General features: G+C 40.4%; 1 protein-coding gene and 1 long non-coding RNA gene across 6 annotated transcripts in view; both read left to right on the top strand.

The window, feature by feature from the left end:
* Nucleotides 1–9600: 9600 nt before the first annotated feature.
* LOC143109183 (uncharacterized) lies at nt 9601–12603 on the top strand. 5 transcript variants are annotated; one of them, XR_012983831.1, is made up of 4 exons: nt 9601–9746; nt 10870–10937; nt 11754–11837; nt 11930–12603. It is a non-coding gene; the product is annotated as an uncharacterized LOC143109183 (long non-coding RNA). The 5 variants fall into 5 exon arrangements; XR_012983829.1 differs by having other exon boundaries at nt 10842–10937; XR_012983832.1 differs by having other exon boundaries at nt 9601–9759.
* Nucleotides 12604–17057: 4454 nt separating this feature from the next.
* Nucleotides 17058–23036, top strand: part of pgm3 (phosphoglucomutase 3) — a 10952-nt gene continuing 4973 nt past the window's right edge. The window contains exons 1-9 of the mRNA XM_076272585.1: nt 17058–17190; nt 17927–18135; nt 19299–19483; nt 20253–20320; nt 20433–20566; nt 20694–20877; nt 21548–21705; nt 21836–21919; nt 22970–23036. The exon at nt 22970–23036 is cut by the window's right edge and continues 32 nt beyond it. Of these exons, the coding sequence (XP_076128700.1) occupies nt 17929–18135; nt 19299–19483; nt 20253–20320; nt 20433–20566; nt 20694–20877; nt 21548–21705; nt 21836–21919; nt 22970–23036 (1087 nt within the window). The 5' untranslated portion in view covers nt 17058–17190; nt 17927–17928. The remainder of the gene's footprint in view (nt 17191–17926; nt 18136–19298; nt 19484–20252; nt 20321–20432; nt 20567–20693; nt 20878–21547; nt 21706–21835; nt 21920–22969) is intronic.

Below are 23036 nucleotides of genomic sequence, written 5' to 3'. Positions count from 1 at the left end.
GTTCTGTACTGTACAGAGTACAGTATATTTAATCTTCACTTACATTTATTAATTTAGCAGACACTTTAATCCAAAGCAATTTATGCAGGGGCTTAGCAAGCATGGGGGATGTGGGTGTTATAACGTACACACTTTTGCTGGAACACGATTCTATCCCCCACACTTTTTGTCAGATTAAAACGAAAGTAAAATATGTAAATAAACGATCCCATAAGGAGTTGGAACCGTATCTACTATAACGCACACACAGAGAGACACAAATAGGTCTGTTGATTTCATTGAACGGTCATCCAGCCAATCACATCAAGTTAGCGTCAGTGAAGAACCAGAGCCGCTCTGATCAAATTCAAAGTGTGCGTCTTTCAAGGCTGTGCTGCTGCTTGGGTCTGCATTATAACGTCTGCAGTGAGCAGATTTGAGGTGGAATTGAAATGATAATTGTTACCACATTATGCTAATTTAGTAAACCAAAATTCACTGTCTGACTGATAGTTTTTGTCACAATGTAGGCTAGAAATGCAGGGAGTCAAAGTGAAAGCAGGGGTGCACGCACCAAGGCACTTGTTGTTTCTGCAGAAAGGTCCTTGGCTACTGTTCTCAGAGCATTATGCTTTCTCTGTCTATGATCTGCAGCTTTTCTCAAATCATGGGCCTCCTCAACAATTAGCCTACTGGTCCACGTAGCCGCGAAATTAAGTTTTGCCCGGTGCTTCACACGTCTGTTCATTTGCAGCAAGATTGAATGGTATTTTTTTCTGGGGGAGGACCCCCAAACCCCCCCCCCCCCCAATATATAAAGTTTAGTTTCATGTCCTCACGTGAAATTTTCATGTGCGCACATGAAAGTTTCACGTGAGCACATGAAAGTTTCGTGCGCACACGCAAAACCTTTTCACAAGAAACTTTCATGTGCGCACATGAAACTTTCACGTGAGCACATGAAACTTTCACGTGCGCACATGAAAATTTCAGGTGAGCACATGAAAGTTTCACGTGAGCACATGAAACTAAACTTTAGATTTTCTTTTGCTCAAGTCCCCTTAGGGTTTTACGTTTTCGTAAAAAAAAATCCACTGGTTTGTCCTGTGTTTGGTTGTAAGATGTTGTTTGAGATGCGATGGTTTCATGGATTCATTGCTCAAAACGTCGCCTCATACCACACACTGTGACTTGGCCTCTTCCTCTCTCCCGCTCCAAATAAATCCAAATTTGATATCATTTTCGTCATATTTCCTCACTGTTTTGTGCCGGTTGTTGCTAGCAGCTGTTCTGGGGGGTTCACCAAAGTAGCCACTGTCTGCACCTGCACCTTGCCCTTGACACTTGTCCTCTTCAGTTCTCGCTTCCTCCACACTTCCCTTCGCAGACTGAAGCCACGACAGTAGTTTTGACGTCTTCATTATTAAAAAACGCCACCTCTTGCCTGTAACAGCTACCGTCAGAGCTAGCCTAACTCAACGTCAACGGCAGTTTCAAATGCTACATGCTGCCCAGAAGCACTTGCAAACTTGTTAAAAGTTCATTTGTATCTCTTTTCATTTTCTTGCCATCGGTTGATAAAATATTTTCATCCATTCTAATATGTTTGATAGTATTTGATTAAATGTATTTTATTTTATTTATGCATTTCAGTGATTCTTTGGCGTACCACTAGAGGGAGCCCCGCGTACGCGTACCACACTGTGAGAATCACTGTTCTAATGTACCATTGCCTACCTTGTTCTTGCCCATCTGAAATAACTCCTCTAGCTTTGCTGCCTCCATACTTTCTATTTTCGTTGTTTAAACTTATGATATCCATGATGAGTATTGAGTTAGTGAATTAGCTCAACATTGTGTGCTGATAACCATAGCCGAGTAAAACAAAACCAAGTAGCCTAGTTGCGTGCCTGCGTGCATATTCTGTCTCCTGCTCAAACAAAATGTGTGCGCGTTAATTTTGATAACGTGTTCACTAAGTTACGTAATAGAAAAAAATAGCCTGATGGCATGCAGCTAATGGGATACTGTGCATAGTTGGGAAGGTATGGTGGGCCAATTTGGTGTGAATACACATTACACACACACACACAAGGGAAATTTTCTCTCGTTGTTGAGTAGCCCGATGGTATGCACAGTGCGTACAGACGTACACCTGCAGGCGCGCCTGCGTCCATGGATCTGAGAACTAAGATTTCCAGCATAGAACTCAAATAGAACGCTTATGAGCGCTCATGCAATGTGTGCGTCCCTGCAACAAGTGCAACTGGAGGTAACGTGGGCTAGAAGCAACAATAGTTTAAACAACGTGGCTACCTGTAACTATCATTGGAAACAGCATAGAAACTGCTAATCATAATCTTTAAATTGACATTAATTAAGCTGGCTATATTCAACACAATTTATTTATATTCCCTTTGCATATGTTTGTGTAGACTTCAAACGTTTTTTAATTCGAGCTTACAGTTCTGGCTTAATTCTGTCCTTTACATTTATTTAATAGGTATTATAGTTAGGCATATTAATAGTCCAGTGATACCTCGAAATTAGGCTGTTGTCTGTTAGGCAATTTATTGTAGCCTGCTAACCAATATGCACTATGATTTCTTCATTTATAACATTAGATATGTCTCCATGTAGGGTAGTGTCAAATAGTGAAGTGATAGAAGGTAGATCATGTAGGCCTACGTGTCACATGAGCCACACAGATGAGGGGAGCTGCTTGCAACTTGCAAATCGACAAAAAACACTTATAGACAAACAGACAAAACACAAGCAAAACACAACATCTTTATCCATTTGACAACAACAAACAATGCATAGCCTACCTATCGTCCTGCAGGCGTACTAAACCATTTTGCGCTTTTGCAAGGGGTAAGTGTGACTTTAGACAGTCTTCACTATTTTTTATACAAAATTCAGTCAGTCAATCAACCAAGTTATGCAGCAAATACACTTTACAAATTAACTTTACATTTTGTCTTACATTCATTATGGCATTTAATTTGGAATTCAGGAAAAATAAAATATATTCCAGATTTTTTAAGGGCCCCCTTCCCCCTTGGGGCCCTAGTAATCAGTCACACTTCCCCCCCCAGTTCGATGCCCATGTCCACAGATGAGGTGCCCTTGAGCAAGGCACCTAACCCCCAACTGTTCCTTGGGCACCGGATCAAGGGCTGCCCACTGCTCCGGGGGTGGGGGTGCTCCTAGTGAGCTCACTGTTCCAAGTGTGTGTGTATGAATGTGTGTACACTACCGCCCGGATAGGTTAACTTAACATCCATGAAGAACAATAACACAACATCAGCAGGATTGCCACTACTGCAGAGTATTTTAGACATGTACTTGGTCATGTACAACAATAACAGTAACAACAACAGTGTCTGTGGGATTTTTGCTCATTCATCCACAAGAACATTTGTGAGGCACTGATGATGTTGGTCGAGAAGGCCTGGCTCACAATGTCGTGAGTTCATCCCAAAGGTGTTTGATGAGGTTGTTATCAGGGCTTTGTGTTAGCCAGTCAAGTTCTTCCACACTAGATAGATAGTCTTTATTGTCCCATAGGGATAACCATTTCCATACATTTTCCATTCATGGTCCATAGCACAAACACTACATAAACACATTTAACATGTAACACATATTAACTAAACCCACCTAACCATGTCTTTATGGACCCTACTTTGTGAACCCTATGACAGCACCATGCTGAGCACTTCAGAATGACCTATTCATGTTTGTGAATCCAGACTGTATGACTCATAGACTGTATACAGTCTATGGTATGACTAAGTGCTTGATTTTAAACACCTGTGGCAATGGGTCTGAATGAAACACAGTGATAAGCCTATTTCACAGTGTCCAGGTGTCCGGCCTTATAGATGTTAATGATGCCTTAATTGGCAGGGTAAAACATCTTCCTGCTTTTGTCTTTCCTGTGGACTTTTCTTTTGCTGTCTATGGGACAGTGCTGTTCCACAGGAAGTTGATTTACACAGCGGCCCCATCTTGTGAAATGGGCTAATCAAGTGGTTTTAAAGGAGCGTTTCACCGCTGGGAAGATGAATGTTTATTTAATTTGGGTCATTTATGTAGTAGAAATGTGGAGTCATAATTGAGTAGTCAGTGCCTTCTTGATCGAGAAAAAGGCAAAAATGTGTTTTTGGCTCATGTGGGTGAAAGCCAACAACTCCCATAATCCCCTGCCTTTCACTGCTCTTCGCTGCCCTATCAAGCCACTCCTCCAGGAAGTACTGTAGCTGAGGCCTGGCTACAAGAACACTCATTAATGTAATTTTGGCATTAATAAGGATTCTAAAATTAAAACAATCATTGTTTTATGTTACACTCAATCTCACTCAGTTTCGAGGTATGTGACTGCTATGTGGAATTTCAAATGCTTACTTATTGCATTAGGTCTGAGCACCACTGCACATTTATGCATCAGTCATAGGTTGTAGTAAGCTAATGTTTAACTAAGTTAAGTTAACGGTGTGCTTCTAACTTAGCCACAAAATGTAAAAAAAAACATTTTAATATCATACATGGCGGTATATGGTTGCAACTTCCGGCACCCGTTTTTACATGCTGATTGGTAGATGAGCTCATGCACGAGTGTAGTGTTGGGCATGAGTGTCCTCGCGCGACCATGTTGTTTAAAGGTTGTATCAGCGATTTCAGGCCCAAACATAAATGATCACATTCATCTAATCTTTCCCAACAATCTGCTAAAGATCTGCTAGCTGCCTGCCATATAAGAAGCGGTCAAAAAAACGTGTCTCTGTAGGCAGTCTAGGCTCCGAGATCTGTACACAAAAACAATAGACCTCTCCAGAATATATCCCGCCTCCTAACTTCCGTATCCATCCAACTTCCGGGCGTGGATTGTCTATGGGAAATAACATGGCGTTTTGAAAGATCGTACCTGTCAAACTCTGTAGGTGACAAAGTAGAAAAAGCTGCTGGGCAGATTGGCCTACACACTTCTGCCATCTAGTTTCCACTGGATTTTTTGATTTTCGGTGCCGTTTAAGTAGTATAGTCTATAGTATACTACTTAAACGGCACCAACAATCAAAAAATCCAGTGGAAACTATATGGCAGAAGTGTGTAGGCCAATCTGCCCACCAGCTTTTTCAACTTCGCTACCTACAGATGTTTACCGGTATAATATTTCGAAACGCCATGTTATTTCTCATAGACAATCCACGCCCGGAAGTTGGATGGATACGGAAGTTACGGAGGCGGGACTTATTCTGGAGAGGTCAATTGCTACCAAGTGTTGGCAACCCCTCAACGGCAAAATAAAGTGTTTCAACCAATAACTGACGAGATGTGTGATTAGGAGAGTTTTAGTTGCACAGGAGGGAGGGGGAGGGAGTAACGAGTTAGCTCTCTGTTTTTTTTATATATAATTATATTTATTTGATTTCATACAAGACATAAGATACAGTCTGAGGAGTTGCAGCTTTATTCAGTTACCCGCAGTTGAAACTAAACCTAAGTTTCCCTCACAAACTCTGATTTGGTCGCTATACTGTAGCTTATTCCAAGCTGAGCCGTTTATGAGCGTTTAGTCCTAAATGAAAACGATTCAAACTCTCTAGCCACTCACTCGCAAAGGAGCCACACACACTGTAGGGCTAGGCTACTGTTATGTTGTTGACTGCCGTACTATTGAGGACTATTATGAGTTCTGTCCATCATTTGGTGGTAGGCAAAATTACTGCAATAAAATTATGCTTATTAAATGCTTTCCCCAAATCACTTTTCACAATTTTTTTTCAAGAGTAATATTATCGGTTATCGTATCGGTATCGGCCACAACAAACCAATAAATATCGGTTATCGTTATCGGCCCTAAAATTCCATATCGGTGCATCTCTACCTTTAACCATTATTTCTGGAAGACGACAAATAAAACGACTGCCTACTTAGATTAAGCTATTGATACTTGACTTAATGCCTACATGGTTTAACTTGGAATCTAATAGGCTAATTCATAAAGATGGCTGCGGTCAATTTCAAACTTTTTTGGCTGAAGTAGCTAGCCTAGCATGGGCCATTGAAATGAATAGGGGTAGGAGTCACTCTCTCCAGTTATATAGCCTATATAATACCTCCATGGTCCCACCCCCTGGAAAAATGAGGAGGGAGTGTTTGTAGTCTCACCCCCTCGACAAAGATATGGGACTTCCTGCTTTCAATGACGCAAAATGACGATTTTTACATTATTGAAAACAGGAACTGCAAAGCTGAAATCCGTATTTCTCCTGTCTCAGTGTAAATTGAGGGAATGATGCACGACCATTCAAAAAACATGTCTGGGTTTCCCATTTAATGTATTAACATTAGCATTTATTTTTCTATTATTTTTTTCTCTTTGTCGTTGTCGTGGGGTGCTATTTCTACCATATTATTTTTGTGTTCATTTTAATAGGCCTACTGTATGTTTATCTGTGATCCCTTCAAAAAGGGAAAAACCTTAACCTAGCTAGCAATACCCTGTCTGATGAAACGTTCACATATTATTCACCAAAAGGTTATAGAATAATAAAACGTTGATTGCTTGAAAGCTAATCTGTAGAACATTTATGCATAATCTTGCGTCACTTAAATGCGTCACTTAAATTAATACTACACCTGTTACTACGGGTAAAACATTTCGACCAACATGTCACATGTCTAACCACTCACCTTTGTACCAATAGACCTCTGAAGTTCGCCTACAAAAAAGCTGCCATCTTTGAGATCTGGTATCTAGCGATTTTTCCTATGGGGAAATAACATGGGGATTTTGAATTATCGCACCTGTTAAACTCTCGCGAAGATGAAAAAGTCTGAAATGCAGACGTTTTCCTGAATACACGTTTGTCCTCTGCCAATGAGTGGATACTGTGATCATCGGTACGTAAAGGCGGCACAGGCGGCACAGATTTTTGCAAATTAACTAACTTAATGGCAAGTTGCATCGCACGTTAGCTCAGGGGTAGCAAAAATCAAAGTGTGCCGCCTTCACGTTTATGTTTAGGCCTTTAATCGCTGATACAACCTTTAAAGAGAGTGACAACTTATTTACAACAGATTTCCAAGATCAGATTTCTCCCAGCCGTCAATCAAAGGAAAATAAATGGTTACTCTAGGCCAGTGGTTTTCCAAGTGGGGGCTTTTCCAAGTGGGGGCATTATTATGCAAACATGGAAAAAAATGTTACAGTGTTTTTTAACATATAAAATGGACTCAAATTAACATATTTATAATTTTTTTTATTATTTTTTTTTTTTAGGGGGTACTTTTGGGTACGTTGCCATTTGGCAACATTCAATGTGTGACAATGGAGCAGCTTAATGTATTGTCTCCCAAAATTGCAGGAATTTCATAAATGATTACAGACCCCTCTTTTAGAAATTATATTGTTTTATTATTAAAATGTTAAAATGTTATCAAGAGCTTTATCAAAAGCATTATTTTAATAACACCATTTAGAAAACATCTGATGCAAATTCATAAGAACTGTTGTCAAACGGTATGAGGTAGTAACAGGTATAATTACATCATAACAGCAAATACATTCACAAAGCATGCATACATTCACATTACATCTATTCCAGGTTTGTGTATCAAACATATAACAACAAAATATAAACAAAACATAAAACAACAAACAAACAAAACAACAGCAGCATTCACAAAACATCTGATGCAAACTGTTGTCAAAATGTAACAAATGTAATGTTGTACAAATGTACAAATGTAACAATGTAACAAAATGTAGTATTAGATAGATATTTATAACATGGAAAACACATTTAAAAAGCATATGTACATTTACACTGAAATTCTCATTCTCATGTGTCTTGTCTGTTACTCAATGTGAAATGCCTTGAAACAGTTGTTCTCTCCGTTACAGCAGAGGTACACCTTGCACTTAGAGCAAACCACTCTGACGATGCCCTTGCAGCCAGGATTCTTGCATCTTGCTTTCGGTGCACCCATCTCTGGCCAGTGATCAAGGCGGTCAAGACGGATGTTGCTTGGTGGAATGGGGGCAGTAGGTCTTCTGTGCCGCTTCTCCTCAATGCGGATCTCCAGACTCTGTGAGGGCCTCCCTTTTCGTTTCGTGGTTCCTTTGTTCACCTGTGTAAGGCAAAGTGCCACATTGACTTTGAAGTCAAGTAAGCTCAGCTGCATTTTCTGTGGAATTCCCACGGCATTAGAATCCCTGCGGTAGAGCAACCATGCCTGCACCACTGTAAGATCCAAGAAGTGGAATACAATCCGGTGATACCACTTCTTGGATCTGATCGCGTATTGCTGATTGGCAGCGTATTGCTGATTGGCAGATTTTCTTTGCTATATCTTGAGACAGACATTGCGGTCTGACCGTAAGACGACCCCCTTAGGGAATGTTCTTGGTACATATGCACCTGATTCTGGTTCAAGCAGGTTTTTTGAGTACCCCAGCCGTTGTGGTCAAGTTTTCTGAGTAAATCATTCCGTATCTGCTGTCACCCGTCCTAACCACAATTGTCTCCTATACAAGTGACTCACACAAACATTATTATGTTAAGCGACAACATTTCAACATTTCAAAACATGCTTATTTTTCAAAAAAGACTACATATTTGATTAAACTCATTTTCCAAACAGGATTACATTTGCACCTTCTCTATGTTTCTGTGCCTCTTAACAGGCAGATCTCGTCTCTCTCTCTCAAAGAGTTGTTCATGTCAACCTTTGTTGTTTGGCTATGTGAGGCCCCTTAGCAGGCTGCATCTGTCTTAACCACATCCTCTGCCGTTTCTATACTCTTTGTCGAGCAGTTTGTTACAAAAGCATTTTTGCTTTCAACCTTTCTTATTCAAATATGATCATTTTCCAAGCAGGAGAATATCTCATAGCAAATTATATCCCAATAATACTTATGGCATGAATATGTTCATAGCAAGAATACATTTTATACTCAAGCAGGGTTTTAATGTTTCATAGCATGATTACATTTTGCTTAAGCAAGGTTATATTTCAATCACACTTTAGTCAGCTCAACTTTGATATTACTGGTCAAAGTGGATTTCAAACGGCATATGCTTTGTTTTCTCCTAATTTCTTTGAACGTTTATTGTATCTTTATTCTAGCAAAGGCATGACATACTTAATTACACATTTAATACTCTCTCCAAGGGAGTCGAGGTTTTTTTTTTTGGGGGGGGGGCAGCAAATGGCAGGTCCACATTCTGGCCGAGCCCTCAACACTGATGAAAAGCTAAAATTACTTGCATGTTTTGTTTGTTGGGGTACGCTGTGATATGCCTCATTGTGTCCTGTGTCCTGTGAACATACACAAACATTGCACTTGTTTTCAGATAGTGGTGTGTTGTACATTTCACATCTTTAAAAAGTCTCTCTGTGATGGTCCTAGCCTGGAGATTCCAGGCCCAAATCCGAAAGCTTAAGGGTCTCACCATGAATAATGTAATGGCCCAACTCGAGGGGCGGCACCAAGCATGCATTTGAAAATCTCACTGCACGCAATTGGATAACACTAGGCCTACTGTCATCTGTTTAGCTCGCCTCTGGCCCACCTATATCAGATACATCGTGATTGGTTCCCCGCGATACAAGGGACAAACTCTTCTCTGTGAGAGGTATTATAACCAGGTGGAACGCATCTAAAGCTTCAGTGTTTGTGTTGATCCACATTGAGATGTCTCTGAAGATCGCGTCCATCATGCTTATCCTGGCCAGCATGCTGTCTACTGGAGGTAACACACATCTGTAATGGACATCTATTTGATCATTTCTTTGTTTGCATAATTATGTGTATGGATGTGCATGTCCATCCAGCAGCCATCTGTGTGTACAGTATCTGCTCACATGACTTCAAAATTACTGATACAATGTAATTCAAATCTGGATCTCTGAACACACACGCTGGAATTTGGTTTAATTTTGCTTGATATTACAGGGCTGTAGGTCTGCAGTCACCTAACTGCTCTTTTAATAATAATAATAATAATAATAATAATAATAATAATAATAATTAGGGCTGTCAAAATAACTGATTAATTTCATTGACTGGAACATTTACTTTTAAAAAATGGCCTGATGGTGTTGATAAAAAATAAAGTGTTGAAAATAAAGTCCTCTGCAATGTCTGCAGCAAGGAATTTGCATATCACCGGAGTTCATCAACTCTATAGTCGCACATCAATGCGAAGAAATAAGTGTTGACATTGAGGGGAGTGTTAATTAATTTTCATTGTGTCCCCTAGGTTATATCTGTAGCCTGAAATGCCTTGTATGTGAAAAAAAAAAACTTCTTCCCGAAGCACATTTGAATTTATTTCCTCAGCATATAAGGTCATATCATATATCATAGATTATTATGGCAATTATTTGAACAGTGAAAATAATAATAAAAGACTTTTTGAACTTTAATGTCACTAATGCTGATTATTCCATGATTCATTTGAATTTAAATATTTAAAATACCTTCACAGCAAAAATTATATATGCGATTAATTTAGATTAATTAATCACAGAGTATGTAATTAATTAGATTAATTTTTTATCGATTGACAGCCCTAATAATAATTTTGTCCATATTAATGGGTTGATCTCAGGGCTTTGAACCGGTTCAAGGAACGAAAACGAAAACCGGGAACTTTTTGTATTTTACAGGGAACAGAAACGAAACCGGAAACGTTATTATTTTTTATGTTCTGGAACAGGAACACTTATTTAAAAATAATGGTAACCGGTTAATACCGGTTTTATTTCATTCCTCAAAGTTTTCGTTGCCTAATTAACTAAAAAAAAAATATTATTTTCCTGCGCACGTTACCATGACGGCTGAGGTTCACTTCCTGTGTGACATCACATCAGACATTCGCTGACTGAATGGAGAGAGAGCGGTGGATTACGAAGTCTCCACTCCACATCTTAAATAAGAGGTAAATTACGATTCATCGTTAATTAAAACGCTCATTCCAAACACAATATCAATAGCTATATTTGTCGACTCCACGTTAATGATGGACTAGCGAACATTAGGCCTACTGGATGGCCTTTCCCCCGACAGTTGCAATTTGTTGTTGCCCGAGTGACATAACCATGTGTCTTAATAATGTCGTTACGTTTGTGTGGAAATTTTCTCTTTTAACAATAAACTACACATTTGAAATAATTGTAGGCCTATTTAATTATTATTATTATTAATAATATAATTATTATTATGTAATAATGGTTGTAATATTATTAGGCTACATTTGGTTTATGCTGGATGAGAAAGATGTGACATAATTCTATAGCATTAAACAGCTGACAGGAACGAAATTAACCGTTCCGGGAACAGTATTTTTTTGTTCTAACCGGTTCGGGAACGTCAATTTATTGGTGGAACAGAATTCCGTTTCTGTTCGGAACGAACCGATTGGGAAAAAAAATCGGTTCAAAGCCCTGGTTGATCTATGGTCCGTGAAAATCTAAACGTAGCTGTATCACCGACTGATGAATCGTAAACTCACATTTATCCTGTGCCGGGGCTATGTTAGAGTTTTATGCCTAACTATGTTCTGAGTCTTTTAAAGTAAAATATACATAAAGTATTGTATAAAGTTAAGTGAATATGCATAAAATAAAGGTTTTCACTTCTATAAGGCGTAGGTAGTAAAGCTGCTTGATATGTTGTTTTCTTTATTGTTCAAGGCATTTTTTTCCATCACATCACCTTTCTGTTTTCTACATTAACGTATTCTGCTTCCTCTTAGATTTTCTACAATGTTACGGCTTTAAAGAGAAAATTTATGGAATAATCAACTGCCCTGCAAATTCTGATCGTTGTCTGAAAAATGGTTAGTTTTTGGTACTACACTGTAATATTGTTTATTTCTCTGCCATTTTGATAAACTTGCATTGTCACTTAAATGGTTCCTCCTCTCTCTAGTTGTTGCCTGTTGTGATAAAGATGTGACCACTTATGGCTGTACCTCTCACAATGACAAAGACTGCACTGAATCAACTTGCTGTTTGGGGGATTTGTGTAACGGTGCTGGCACCATCAGGAAAAACCTCTTGTTCCTGCTGGTGCCGTTGACCTCCATCTTTCTGCTCTCCTGAGCTGTCTGGGAGTCCATCCTCCTCATCAGTGGGTATTCACTTCTTCTATGTACTGTCTGTCTATGGATGTTCAGGCAGTACAGAGACCGTCCATTTGTCCTGGTCTGTCCTGCCATTCGTGACTGGATGTCAACAATGTCAAAATTTTGTTTTCATTCTTTGCATTTCTCCATGTCATATTATGTGTAGTTACATCAATTGGATGGTTTTTATATGTGTGTTTATTTTTTATTAAATCTTTTACAAATGTAACGTGTTATGATCTGCATTCTATAGCATCAGTTGTCTAGCCCGGAAATATCCAGACTCTTTCATGCAGCTCTCTATTAAAAACCCACGAATATACCACAAACCCAGATGACATACTGAAGGAAAATGAAAATTGAGCGGAAGTACGGCAGGAGGACAGAGCCAGGCTATCAGTTGCTAATACATCTAAATTCATTGTTTAAATTGTCAATCACTACTTGTATTGCAGAGATGAATAAAACATTAAACTAATAGCCTAAATCATTTGTTCAAAATATATATTTTTAAGCGTAACATGAAGTGAGCAGGACATCTCAACTCCTATCGAGAGTAGCCTACCTAACAGATAGTAATTTTATCTTATTCATAGACATATATAAAGCCTTTGATACTGTTAAAGGATAATTCCGGTATTTAGCACTTTGAGTCCCTTTTCTGGTTTGTTTTGGATGAACTAGAGTGGTGGACACCGACATTTTGACGATTGGTCCTGTCTCGACTTTTCTGACTTGTTTTGGATCGCCTTTACTGCTTCAGAGTGGCTGCCTATGGGCATGCACAAACATGTCCTTAAAACAACCCTTAACATTCGTTTTCAAAACTGTGCAACTCACCGAGTGGTTAGTGGTGTTCACTGATTATTAAAAACAAATATATATTGGCGCAATGTATGATTTCCAGCCGTGTTATTTGCTATTGTGGAACTATTTTTTCAGATACCTCACAACCGCATATAAACTTCCGCTCAATATTTGAGCCTGAAGCATAGACAGTAAAAGAAGGTCTCGTGGAAGGACTACAACCAGAGCCCGTTTACGGAGACCCGGATCACTCCATTGTAACTGCAATCTGTTGCAGTTCCGCTAGGGGCGATCACGAATAAGGGGTCTATGAAAGGCTTTTTAGAACAAATAAGTGACTCAAAAAATATAATAGGCCTACTCAGTGGTGTGTATTTTCTCTGCGCCCTCTTTTGAATGCATCATTCAAATTTCTGGGGGGAAAATTATATCCCGAGAAAAGTGGATTTTGAGGGGTACAGCTCCATAGACCTCCATTCATTCTGCACTTATTAGTGAGCGCCCTCACGTGGAACCAGAACGGGAACTGCAACCAGTTCAGAAACCGGAAGTGTCCCGAAAGTGGCGGTTCTACATTCTCTGCTACAACTAAACGGGCTCTGCTACAACCAAATGTAAACAGCCCCCGTTTCCGTGTCAACCACCGTCTGGCCATCTAGAAGAGAGCAGCCCCACCGATATTCTGATGTCCCAAGCCCCATGATCCTGGCCAGGCCTGGGAAAAGACTGAAGAGGGTACCCTGTAACCATGTGGTTTTGTGGATATCCTCCCACTTCACTCACTGACTTGCTGGAGGAAACAGTCGAGGAGATGGATGGAGATGGTGAAGAAGACGAGGAGCAACATATTGATTATGAAGACCTGCTGTATATGTTGAATAGACATCATTGCCCTTGACCTTTTGACAGGGTGGGGTAGTAACGGATTACATGTAAGCTGGATTACGTAATCAGATTACAAAAATCAAATGTTGGGGATTACCTGATTACATTTTATCATGCAAACAATGCAACTGTTTTATGATAGCCTAGCTATCTTTTAATTTGACAAGCTTCGGGCTTGCCGGTTTGATCCCCGACCAGTAGAATAAATGTGGGCGGGGGAAGTGGTTGAGCACTGCTCTCCCATGCCCACATCCACGGCTGAAGTGCCCTTGAGTAGGGCACCTAACCCCTCACTGATTCCCGAGTGCCGCTGTAGCAGACAGCTCACTGCTCCGGGTTGGTGTGTGCTTCACCTCACTGTGTACTCATTGTGTGCTTCATCTCACTGTGTGTTCACTGTGTGCTCTGTGTGCTTCACTAATTCACGGATTGGGAGACCAAATTTCCCTCATGGGATCAACAGAGTATCTATACTTACTAACTTATTTACTATTGGGGCAGGTCTCTCGGCACACTGCCTGATCTTTTCCTCCTAATCTTAATGTAGCCTCTTGTTTTAGTGTTACCATTTAGCCTACTTTGAGAAAGTCATCAGGTCCCCCTGGTTGAAAAACATCCCAAAGGAATAATTTTCTCACTCCCACAATTGAAATGGACATGGTGTCATTTAATCTCAGGCCATGTCTCTGGGTCAAACAAATCCAGCGATAGCTAAATTCATTGTCCAGGTGTGCCCTTATAAAGGTTAAGCTGAGTTGTGCATCTTTGGAGAATAGTGATCCATGATCACATCCATGACGACTAAGTGATCAATTTTGGGATGGGGTGAAAATTTCAACCACCAAAACACCACCCCCAAAGTGGAGAATAGCTATAGAAATGTATTAGTTTTGGGTGTTTTTCAGACAATGGGACCTGGTGACCTCAAAGTAAATGGTAACACTAAAACAAGGGACTACATTAAGATTTTTGGAGGAAAAGATCAGTTAATTCACACAGGAATGCTTTACTCAGAGCAAAGAGATTTCTTAGATGTAATGAAATAATAAAGAGAAAGATAGAATGAGAATTCTTTCATCAATTCAGTAGTGGTGTATTTTACTTAAGGGACATATTTATTGAAGTAATCTAAAAGTAATCCTAAAGTAATCAGATTACGTTACATGTTTTTGGTAATCCAACTGATTACGTTACTGATTACAAATATTGCCATGTAATTTGTAGTCAGTAATAGATTACATTTCAAAGTAATCTGACCCAACCTTTGATTGGACCTTTGATTGGAATCAATTTTTTCTATTTCAGTTTATTCCAATGGGGGTTTCTTATACCCTATATATACACATATTTGACGGACGCAAAAGATGATACAAAAAATCACATATGGGACAATAATTTGTGTGGGGAACATCAAAATTCCTTTACTAGACACCTTAAGGATTACAAAAAATAGGTTAAAAAATATACCTTTCGGGTGCAGGTGACCCCCCCCCCCCCTTCCTACCAGACTATAACTGTATACTTGTACACTGCACTATGCTGTACTGTTTATACTGCATTACCTGCCTTTACTGTTCACATTGCACTTTTCCGCTTTTTTCCACTTCTGGACACTAACTGCATTTTGTTGTCTCTGTACTTGTACTCTGCACAATGACAATAAAGTTGAATCTAATCTAAAAATAATTAAATAAAATAATAAATCTAGAGTTATATATCAAAATGTCAACAGTATAAAGAAACCATGTATGACAACACAGATGCATTCAAAGTTCCAAAACAGATGCAGCCATCTTCATCCCCAAATACAGTGTTAACATCCAAAAAAGATCACCTCAGTCTTCCCAGCTGAAATAATGGCCGTTATTTCCTTATTTAGCATTGCAATGGGCAGAGGAAGTGGCCTGGTAAACAAAACTCTTTCACAAAGTGAATAGAGTCAGGTCACTCACGATTGGGAAACCTTTCCAACACTACACATGATGACGGGCGTAGACATAGCTTAACTTTGAAATCATTGGTCCATCAGGGATCAATGCAGTCAGGAAACAATGTAAGTGGACCTGTAAATAAATGTAGACATTCTACTGACTGCAATTTTTGATGTTTGCAGGCGTTGCTACTATTGTTTACCACAGCCAATTTCTATTTCAAACTATATAGTGTCATCCCCTATTGTCGCTGATTGGGCAGGTAATCTGCCGACCGCTGGAAATGTTAGTGAATGATGGGGTTCCAGACTAGTATCTCCCTGAAAGGAGATCTTTGTGGTCCTGACCAGGCTATAGAGAAAGTAGAGCCACAAGATAGTCATCTGCTTAGACTCCATATCCTCCCTGTCAAATATGCAGAGTGGAAAATTTGCAAGCAGGTAAGACCTGCTAGGGGAAATAAATCAACAAATTTGTATATTAACTAAAAAAAAAAATGTTTGTGTAAAGTTCACTTTGGTTCCAGCACATGTGGGTGTTGAGGGAAATAAAAAGGTGCAAGACCGTAATCCACCATACGCCGACGACCTGGGTTCGATTCCCGCCCCGTGCTCCTTTCTGGATCCCACCACGACTCTCTCTCCCACTCACTTCCTGTCATTCTCTACTATTGTGTCAATTAAAGGCATAAAAGGCCAAAAACATATACTAATAAATAAATACATTTTTTTTTTAAAAAGAGCGAGTGATACTAAAACTCAGCTTGCAAACAGGATTTATTCTGTTATTGTTTGTTTGTTTTTCTTTCCCCCCCTTTTATTTTGTATAGTCTACATAGCATATGGGCAATTCCATGAAAAGGTCATCTTATACCATGGAAAAAATAAAGTTGTGCACACACAAAAAGAGCTGTTGTTAAAATATTCATTTAGGTCTATATTTTATTGTTTGGAACTGATCTGATTGAATTTGATGGACAAATTACACTCTTTTTACATTATAAATATGGTGTGCAACCAGAAACAACATTTTCACATGGCAATATTATACCATTTAAAAAGGGGGATAAATGGACCCAAGGTTCCAACAAATTGTTATCATTTAACAAATTCTAGGTTGACAAGGGAATGGTAGAGCAATGTGTATGCTCAGCTTTTAAGTAGGCTATGTATTTATGCAGTTTGTAGAGGACTGGTTCAGATAAAACTGGCATCCCAATGAGTTCACAGTTCACACCTCAGTCCAGAAGATGGCGGTATTTCCAATCAAAATCACAGTAGAAGAAGTCTCATCTGAAGAAGGAAGAAGACAGAAACCGAACCAGGAAGCGGCCACATCATAACTCCCACATCATCGCATAGAAACAGTAGGCGACTATGGAATAGTACATATACGCTTATCCGTCCGAACAGCTGTGTAACTTTTGTCTGAACAGCCAGATGGTAAGATTGATTCTACAAACAAATGTATTCATGTTTTCATTCATTTTTGTAACCCTAGTAGTAGGCGGCTAGTAGTAGTAGTGTAGTCTAGTCTAAACTCCACATAGTTTTATATGTTATTATGGGAACTGGAGTGTTGTGTTGTGTAGGCTAAATTATTAATTAGAGTATGTACATGATTTTTGCGTTTCGTCTCTGAGGGGCGTTTGTGTATTTTTTGAATTCGCAAAGGCAGGGGACACTGTTTCGGTAAACTAAGGTCAGCAGGCTATGGATATTCCGCAGACATTTGGATAACATGTTCGATAAAATCTGTTCTAAATCTGTTTTTAATAAATGTTCACCTAATAATGCCTTTGAAACACACACACACGCGCGCACAAGGTTTGTAATGTTATTGTTTGTGTGCGCCTCTTGGTTTGAAAGAAACAGACAAGTGTCACAGATTTTGAGGTGGGGTGAAAATTTGAGATTTAAATTGATCTAACAAAATTGGTAATGTACTGCTGTGTAGGCTATTTGACTGTGTATGGGACAAAGTGTCATATTGCCTTCATTACACATTTAAGAGTACAGGATACATCTGCATCAACCTATTTGTAGAGATGTGTGTGTGTGTGTGTGTTACATTTATGTTGTAAAGGAAAAAAAATTTAAATTCCTATGTGGACATCAATTGGGGGAGGGGTAGCCTAAAGTAACAGAAATCCTCACTGTTTCCTCTCTTTTCTTCAAGCTATGGCACAGTTTGAGGCAACGTACCAGAAGTCGGCCCAGTACCCTAAACCTGCAGGACTAGTTCTTCAGTATGGCACTGCTGGGTTCCGTACCAACGCCAAGCAGCTGCCCCATGTGATGTTCCGTATGGGCTTGCTGGCCGTTCTCCGATCCCTTCGAACTCGGGCCACAATAGGAGTGATGGTTACCGCCTCACACAACCCAGAGGTATGGTCATCGAGCTTGTTTGTGTTCTTCAGCTTGTTTAGTGTTCAACAGTTGAGCAGTTAATACCTCATTAATTCATTCTTTCATTCAGTCCTTCATTCATTCATTCATTCATTCATTCATTCATTCATTCATTTCTTCCTTCATTCATTCATTCATTCAGTCCTTCATAAATTCATTCATTCAGTCATTGCAAAGAGTTTCACAGAGACATGGATTATTTAAAGGATTACTAGTGCCATAAGGAAAGGTAGGGGGTAAACACTATGTTTTGGAAGACGTGAGACAGCTAAGTCCATGTGAGGCGTCTTTTACTTCCTCTACTAGCAGCTGGAGGAAATGCTGAAACAGCAGTTTGCATTAGACAGACAAAGTCTTTTTTTCTTTTTCCCAGTTATAGTCTCCTATTATATGGGGAGGATGAGCATTCAGTCCTTATGTCTCACAATCAGTTGTTTTAAAGGGACACCAGGCAACGTTTTTGTGCTAATTAATCATCTTCGTAAGTCGGTATATGGTTAAATGACTCATTACGGGGCGAATGAAGGCTCTCTCGCCCGCCCCTACTGCCTGTAGGAAGAATATCCCACTTGCAAGTTCGGTGTATCCTACCCGCCGACCGAAGCAGGATCAGTTTACAGCACAGAGGCAGGCTAACGAAACGCTAGAGATTGTTGCAAACGTGTGTATAATGGCAGAGCTGGCGAAGAAGCAGCGAAAACCCTTGACGGAAGACGCAAAGAAAAGGAAAAGAGCTTCAGACCGAGCGAGGGGGAGTTTCGTAGAGAAAAAGCATCAGGCTTGCCTGGTGTCCCTTTAACAGTGCATATCTTACCATAAGATAGCTATCCTTAGACTCAAGTCATTAACATCAGAGTTTCTCAGGGAAAAATATATTTAATTTTTTATGGCAATTATGAGATCATTTAGGAATTATTATCTTGTGGGATTACCATGGCATCCTCGTAACTGATCCTGATTAGTTAAAGTGGAAGGTACATTATCTAGCCTGGTGTTGTCTTTTATTTTTATATGTCGATAAGTCAGATGAGTTTGGTGTTTGTAGGTGAGGTTTTGGTCATGAATAATAATTTATCATGCATGTGTGAACTCAGATCCAGCCCAGAGCATCCTAGGTGACTGTGTGTGTGTGTGTGTTGCAGGAGGATAACGGGGTGAAACTGATTGACCCCATGGGGGAGATGCTGGAGATGGCATGGGAAGGCTACGCTACACAGCTGGCCAATGCTGAGCAGGATGGCCTAGTGACCGCACTCAGGGATATCATCGAGAGGGAGGCCATCAACATGGACCACAGTGCCAGTGTGTTTGTCGGCAGAGACACCAGGTACTCAGACATTATAGCCAGACACTGAGTAGCCATTTTTATCTCTAGGAGTCTATCACTAGGAGTACATTTTCAGTAATTATTGAGAATTACCTTTGCTTGCTTTGCCTGACACCATGCACTATCAATTTAACATGTGCTACTTTGTCACTCTTGCACAACTTACTTTTGCTCACTCATGCTCAGGTCTGTATTGGTATAGGGTTGATATTTCTGTATGGAATTATATTTCTGAGGTTATACAACTTTATAACTTGTACCATAATCTCACAACGTTGCAACCCCACTTTGTGTGTGTGTGTGTGTGTGTGTGTGTGTGTGTGTGTGTGTGTGTGTGTGTGTGTGTGTGTGTGTGTGTGTGTGTGTGTGTGTGTGTGTGTGTGTGTGTGTGTGTGTGTGATCTAGTTTTTTCAGTGCTACTGTTTTGTGTTTTGGATATTTTTAGCTGAGAGCACACCTACTTAAGCTAGGCAGACACTGTGCATTTGCTTTAGTTGTGAACGACATGGTAACTCACACTACACATCACCTATTATTGCAGTGCACACACTGTGCATTCAACTGGTCACACTGTAAGCTGCACAAAACATTCTGACAGCTCAACATATCGCATGGGAATTCAGCTCGATTGTAAAGTTGCCCCCGACTGAATCTGGGGCAAACTTGCACAGTGTCTGCTTGGCTTTAGTGTATGCAGAACTACAGACATCAGCTAGGAGTTCACAAGTAATGGCTAACCTGATTGGCTGAGCAACTTCCAACTTCCCAGGCCCAGTAGCCAGAGCCTGTCACAGGCAGTCCAAGATGGAGTGTCTGCCCTAGGTGGACACTGTCAAGGTTAGTTTGGCCACTTTCATACTGACTACTAAGATGCAGTTGAACTAATTGTTTTTTACACTGGCTGATTGGTTGTTTGATTAATTGACTGATTGTTCTATCCTCCTATCAGATTTTGGTCTGGTGATCACACCTCAGCTGCACTACCTTGTGTGCTGTCAGAACACCCAGGGTCGCTATGGTGACATCAGTGTAGAGGGTTACTACAAGAAACTCTCAGAGGCGTTCATCAAGATCACCAAGAATGTGAGAGTCTGACGATTATGATTGTTGTAATTACCATGAGTGTTTCCAGCATTTCATCAATACATATAGAACAAAAGTGTAAGAATTTGCCTATATTTGATTCGGTGTATAAAACTGACCCTGCCAGGCACGTCCTCGTCAGCCGCTGCGTGTGGACGGAGCTAACGGGATCGGTGCGTTGCAGCTGAAGGCTCTGGAGCCATACCTGCAGGGTCAGCTGACCGTCCTGCTCACCAACGACGGCTCGACGGGGAAGCTAAACCACCTTTGTGGCGCGGATTATGTCAAAGTCCAACAGGGCGCACCACAAGGTGTGGACACACCCGGGGGGGTGGTCAGACTGTAGAGGCTTCGCTTCAGCCAGTTAGCATCAGACCTTTTGCTGCCCGTTTGTTTACCAAAGGCCTGTATTAGTCATGTGCCTGTGTGGCAGATCAGTGTGGCATGTTGGTTACTGTGTTCCCTGGGCATGTGGTGTTTGCTGGTCAAGCAGTTGGCTCTTTATAGTTTTGATGACAAAAAGCAAGCATCGGGAAAAAGAAAAAAAATATCCGCACACTGTCTTCTATGCTCCCAAGGTGATTTAATAGGTGCAACGTTTAGGAATGTACCTGTGGTTGAAACGTTGTACCTATTAAATCACCTTGGGAGCATAGAAGATGATGTGTTTTTCTTTTTCCTTTGCATCGGTCTGTATCCAGTACCTGTTATAGGCTTATATATAGATGTTTGTGCATTCCCACATTACAAAAGAGCAAGCATCACTCATTTCACTTCTATATAATGACTCCATGTGCTTACTCTAACTCATTGCCCATCACTACCTGAAAAAAATACCTCCCTTCAGCACTCAGACAGAGGTTGCTTAAGATGATTCTCTGACTCTGATTCTCATAGATCTCATTCCATTCTCCTGTTCTCTTGTTTCCTCTCTTTCTTAATCTCTCTCCTCGACTCTTTTCCCTCTCTTCCTGTCTTCAGGTATGGAGATGGGACTTGGGGAACGCTGTTGCTCCTTCGACGGTGATGGCGACAGGATCGTTTATTACTACAATGATGATAAAGGTCGTTTTCACCTGCTGGATGGAGACAAGATTGCCACACTTATCAGCACTTTTATCAAAGAGCTGCTTACTAAGGTAAACATATATACCCTCACAGACAGTATGTGCATGCATGCACACACACACACACACACACGCACCCCCTGTAACCTCTGTAACAATGTCCCATGAAGTCTTAAAACTCTCGTTTGCATGTTGTTTGCAGGCTGGACTGGACCTGCAGTTGGGCGTGGTCCAGACGGCGTACGCTAACGGGAGCTCCACGCACTACCTCCAGGACAACATGAAGGTCAGGCGCCATGGTAGCACAAACACACATGGGCAGAATTTCTCCCCAAAAATGACCGGACACTAAAACATCTAAAATATTGGCATTGGGTATAAAACAATGAGCACCTTCAAATATAAATTGCTCAGAATACCGGAACTGATGCCCACTTATGTCTGTTAATGCAACTGGTAGAGAGGGCATTTTGGTCAGATACGATATAATATTGCAGGGTGAGATTGTGAGGTGGTATAACACTGACCTATGGTAGTGCTTATTTAGCACATTCTGGCGCTGTTTTACAGCCTGCTCACTGGTAATGATAACGTTGTGCCACCCACTTTATATCCCTTTTTATGGCATCACTTTGTGTTTGTTTATGTGATGTGTACTGAATATGTGATTATGTGCATGTAAGGTGTGTGTGGTTTTTAAACAGAACGGCAAGAATGGCAGCCCGACAAATCTCGCGACAATCGTGAAACATTACCTTGTTAGTAGATATAGCTCTATAGAGATAGTTTTTGCCTGTTGTTAATCCTTCACTTCCACAACAAAAGCATTTTCATTGTGTGTACAGGGGAGATAAGTCACGAGAAGTTTGCTTTTTACAACAGCAGAGTAAAATATAATTATATTGCGACTCTAGAGGGAGCTCTACAGTCGCCAAAAATAACTAAACCTGCATAGTGTACCTTTAAAAGTGGCAGTTGGCAGATTTTTTTTTTTATCATATTCACTGAAACCAATACTATGCTCCGAAAGAACAACATAAATCAGCCGGTTTTAGACAAAAACCCGCACTTCTACCTCCACCTAGTTATTTGTTTTTCAAAAATCCTCAGCTCCCGGTTCTTCTGGTCCAATCAGAGCAGGGCTGTGTGAGATCTGACTGTCAATCACAGTCTGGTGCAGTCTGGTGCGCACTGACGAGCACAAACTCGATGAGAGGGTGCTTGGTGGTAGTGGGGGAGGGGCATGAGAGTTGTAAAACATTCAAAATTGTGGCTAAGTCCCCTCAATCTGTCAGACTTGCCAACTGCAGCTTTAACTATGACCTTTTGATCCCAGGTGATTGTGCGCTGTGTGAAGACGGGGGTGAAGCACCTCCACCATGCGGCGCTAGAGTTTGACGTTG

The sequence above is a fragment of the Alosa pseudoharengus genome, unplaced genomic scaffold (assembly GCF_046254945.1).
Source record: "Alosa pseudoharengus isolate Yale_2024_CS ecotype anadromous, Long Island Sound unplaced genomic scaffold, YU_APseudo_1.1 YU_APseudo_1.1_scf_7, whole genome shotgun sequence".
In the NCBI taxonomy this organism is placed as follows: domain Eukaryota; kingdom Metazoa; phylum Chordata; class Actinopteri; order Clupeiformes; family Clupeidae; genus Alosa; species Alosa pseudoharengus.
Note: the sequence above shows the minus strand (reverse complement) of the source record. Positions and strands in the feature narration are given on the sequence as shown.